This window comes from Fulmarus glacialis, unplaced genomic scaffold, assembly GCF_000690835.1.
Source record: "Fulmarus glacialis isolate BGI_N327 unplaced genomic scaffold, ASM69083v1 scaffold18515, whole genome shotgun sequence".
Lineage (NCBI taxonomy): Eukaryota > Metazoa > Chordata > Aves > Procellariiformes > Procellariidae > Fulmarus > Fulmarus glacialis.
In genome coordinates this window covers 2,641-6,562 of record NW_009211357.1, presented here as the reverse complement: position 1 = coordinate 6,562, position 3,922 = coordinate 2,641, and the positions used below count along the sequence as shown (strand labels likewise).

Sequence of the window (3,922 nt, the reverse complement as noted above, 5' to 3'; positions counted from 1 at the left end):
TCAGCCGCGGGGCAAGCGTCTTGGGTGAGATTCCTGCCCAGCAGCTCCTCCGCCGGAGCAATTTGTAACGAGAGCCCCTGGGCCTGGAGCTCCTGGGGCTGGAGCTGGGGCAGAGAGCTCAGCCCAGAGCCCTGCGACACCCCGCAGGCAAGAGGGGTGCACCCTCCGCCTCTTCCCAGGGTGGGTCTCTGTGGATGTTAAGGGCTGTGTGGGCTCCGGGGGGGAACTGCCTTCCCCCCCTTCGCCCGTCAGTGCAAGGGAGATGTCACGGCTCCGCTCCAGCCCCACACCCTGGGCTTTTTGTTGTAGCTGCTCTTTTATTGCGATTTAAAGGTAGAATGTGCTGCCTGTCTCTGTGACAACAGGTTTTCAGCCTTGCTGTTTCTGTCTAAACCCTCACTCCCCTTGCCTGGCACGTTGTCCCATGTCAGGATGGTTCTCTGATAGTTCTATCTTCCTGGCAAAGCCCCAGTTGCCCTGAGCCCCCCTGCCACCACAAAGGGCCAAGGGAGGGCCAGCCAGCCTGGGTGCTAACCAAAACCACGGAGGAGGAGAAAGATAGGGATAATTAAGCTGAGGCTGGTAGAAAGAGGATGGAGGTGAAGTAGTGATGGGAGATGTATAGTCCCTGTTCCCAGATCTGCCGGATGCCTGTAGGACGGAGCTGGGGTATGGCTCCTGGTCTTGGTGTGTAAGAGGAGGATGTTCATGGACCATCAGTGCTGGTTTGGGGGCTAGGCTAATTAAACCTCCTTGGCCTGTGGCCTGATGCTGTGGCAATGGAGTAGCTCTGCAAGGAGGAAACCGGTGAGCAGAGGGTGTTGCAGGAAGGGGGGTTCCTTAAGGCTTCTCTGGGAAGTGCTTGGCAGTGGTGGAGTCTTGACCTCGGAGCGGGACGGAGCGGAGCATGGCGGGCACTTGCCCATGGTGCGGGTCTAACCCAGACCTCTCTGCTCCCAGAGACCAACCTGAGACACACGTGCAAGAAAGTCATGGACTTGGTTAAGGACAGCCACCCCTGGTTCGGGATGGAACAGGAGTACACGTTGCTGGGCATCAACGGTCACCCCTACGGCTGGCCCGACAACGGCTTCCCCGGCCCACAGGGGAAGTGCTCCCTCCCTTCCCCAACCCAAATGCTCCCCTCGGCTCCCACCCTGCTGCTTGGGAGGTGCTGCCCGGCAGCAAGCATCCCGTCCCCAACCTCAGATGCAGCTTTCCCATCGCGGCTGACACCGGGCAGGAGCCGGGATGAGGTTAGGAGCTGTTTGCCGAGAGCGCCGGGTGTCCCGCAGCTCATGTGAGCCGGCCGGCAGTGCCGCTCCCGCCAGACCCCGGTTGCACAAACAGCTCAGCTGCACGACTTGTTTGGCAAGGGCTGGAGAACTCGGCTGAGAAAACCTCCTCCCCATGGCTGTTTGGGAAAGGGCCGGCACATCATGCCCTCCTGCAGCGGCGAGCGAGCCCCAGCGCCTCAGCTGCCTCCTGGGAGAGGGCCAGGGGTTTCCCAACCTGACTTCATCAGCCTTTTGTGGGGACTGGCTGCTTTCAACATCTCCTTTCCCCCAGGCGGGGTGAAGATCTTCGTCTGACCTGCTTGAATGAGGAAGAGCCCTATAAAACCCGTGGCGAGTTGAGTTTTCTAGCCACGAACAATGTCGGCTGTTGTCAGAACAATCTCAGACGCTTGATGTGCTCAGGAGGGTCAGCGAGGTGCCGCAGGGCAGACCAAGCCAAGCTTTCCTTATCTCCCGGCCACCTCCCAGTTGATGCATGACAAGTCCTGTTTAACTGCCTAGATAAGGCTGAGGTTGCACAGATTAATTGCTCATGCTGCTGGTCCTGGACTAGGGGTTGGTGGCTCGATGCACTGTGGAGGGCAACACCATTTAATTCCCATAAATCCTCTGCAGATGATGGCTGGTACCTGGGAGTGGTGGGATTATGCTGCAGTGCTGCTGTTGCTCCCAAAAGCTTTACTTGGGTGGTGACTCCTCTTTCCTTTCCAGGCCCCTATTACTGCGGGGTTGGGGCAGATAAGGTGTACGGGCGTGATATCGTGGAGTCCCACTACAAGGCATGTCTCTACGCGGGGGTGAAGATCTGTGGCACCAATGCAGAGGTGATGCCCTCCCAGGTACGTGTGGACAGCCCCGCGCAGCCCCTGTTTCCAATGATGGATACGAGTTATCGTGAAGCTGGAATAACCCAGCAACTCCCAGCTCCTCTGGGATGCCAAATCCAGCGGCTCCCCACATCGGTTTTGTCTCGATAGGAGCAGTTGCACTGCTAGGATGAAAATGTACATGTTTGATTTTCTCCTAACTCACCCCAGCATGCAAATCCCTGCTTTTTGGGGCAGGCAAGCGAAATCAAATTTGCAGTGAGCTCCTTGGACAGCTCAGCCTGGGCTCTGGCAGCCCGTGCGGAGCTGGGTGCTCCCCTGTGCTTTCCTTCCCCCGCGGAGCAGGGACGCAGGGGACAGCGTGAGCCGGGACGGGCTGCGGGAGCAGCATGTGGAGCGACGGGTGTCTGCATCCCGCTCCTCTACCCCAGGAGCTGGGAAGCTCGGGTGGGACATGGCCTTGGGGAGCGGTCAGGGGGGATTTAGGTTTATTTAGGAGTTAGCCAGAGGGAGTCCCTGATTGCATTAGGCAGGTGGCCAGACTGACCGACGGTGATTTGGCCCTGCAGCCTGCGAATCGCTGACTCTCCCGCTGCTGATGTGGCAGCGATAAGCAGGGGGCTTATCTGCAGTGCAGCTGAGGCAGGACTTTTAACGACCCTGCTGTTTGCCCTGACTTTTTTAGGGTCTTTCTTGGCTGCTTTCTGCATCCTGGGCTCGGGCTCGGCCAGGCCATGCCAGCAGCCGTAAATGCGTCACCCCCTGCTTAGTCACCCTGGGTGGCGCAACCCGGGCTCCAGCCGGGGAGGGAGCAGAGCAGCTCCGGGGAGGACTAACAGGCTCCTCGTTAGTCCCGTGCCCTGTTTGCAGTGTGGGTTGGGGGATCCTGCACGCCAGCACCAGCCTCAAAGGCAGGCGTGGTGCTTATTTACCTCCGTTTTGATTAAAAACCCTCTGATTTGCTCTATTTAGTCATGAGCAGTTTATTCCAATTTTTTTGCATGCCAAAGCTGTCCTGTTGCTTAACTCGATGCTCCTCATCCTCATTGCTGGTTCCCAAGGGGTAAAGCGCAGCCGTACCCCAGGCTGGCAGCCCTCGCTTGGGGGGGTGGCAGGGATGTGATGGCTGGGGAGGCACGAACTTGCCCGTCCTCACCGGTGCATCCACTCGCCCCTTCCAGTGGGAATTCCAGGTGGGCCCGTGCGAAGGCATCGAGATGGGGGATCACCTCTGGATGGCTCGGTTCATCCTCCACCGCGTCTGCGAGGACTTTGGGGTTGTGGCTACTCTGGACCCCAAACCAATGACTGGCAACTGGAACGGCGCTGGGTGTCACACCAACTACAGCACCGAGGAGATGCGGAGAGAAGGGGGTCTTAAGTGAGTCCTCGGGGGGTCCCTGGGATGTACCCGGGAGGTTTGGGGTGTCCTAGGCTGTTCGGCAGCTCCCCGTAGCATATGTGTCTCCATACCTGGGTGGCTGCACCAGGCAGGGCTGGGGCTGTCCCAGCTCATTTTATTTTAAAAGCAGCTGGTCGTATGAGAGTGTCCCCTGGGCTGCCCTTGTCCCTACACAGAAAGAGGGGGTGACAGCCTTCCTGGCCATGGGAACACCCCCCCAAATGGACCTAATGACAAACCCAACCCCATTCTCCTCTCCCATAGACACATTGAAGCTGCCATCGAGAAGCTGAGCAAGCGGCATGACTACCACATCTGCGTCTACGACCCACGGGGTGGCAGGGACAACTCCCGGCGGCTCACCGGCCACCACGAGACGTCCAACATCTTTGAGT

At 58.7% G+C, this 3,922-nt stretch overlaps 1 protein-coding gene across 1 annotated transcript in view; it reads left to right on the top strand.

Annotated features, from left to right (window-relative positions):
• The window catches only part of LOC104076604 (glutamine synthetase-like), a gene marked incomplete at its 5' end in the record, with an annotated part of 5,891 nt that overhangs the window by 1,481 nt on the left and 488 nt on the right, over positions 1-3,922 (top strand). The window contains 4 exons of the mRNA XM_009577522.1: positions 961-1,113; positions 2,010-2,137; positions 3,307-3,506; positions 3,792-3,922. Of these exons, the coding sequence (XP_009575817.1) occupies positions 961-1,113; positions 2,010-2,137; positions 3,307-3,506; positions 3,792-3,922 (612 nt within the window). The remainder of the gene's footprint in view (positions 1-960; positions 1,114-2,009; positions 2,138-3,306; positions 3,507-3,791) is intronic.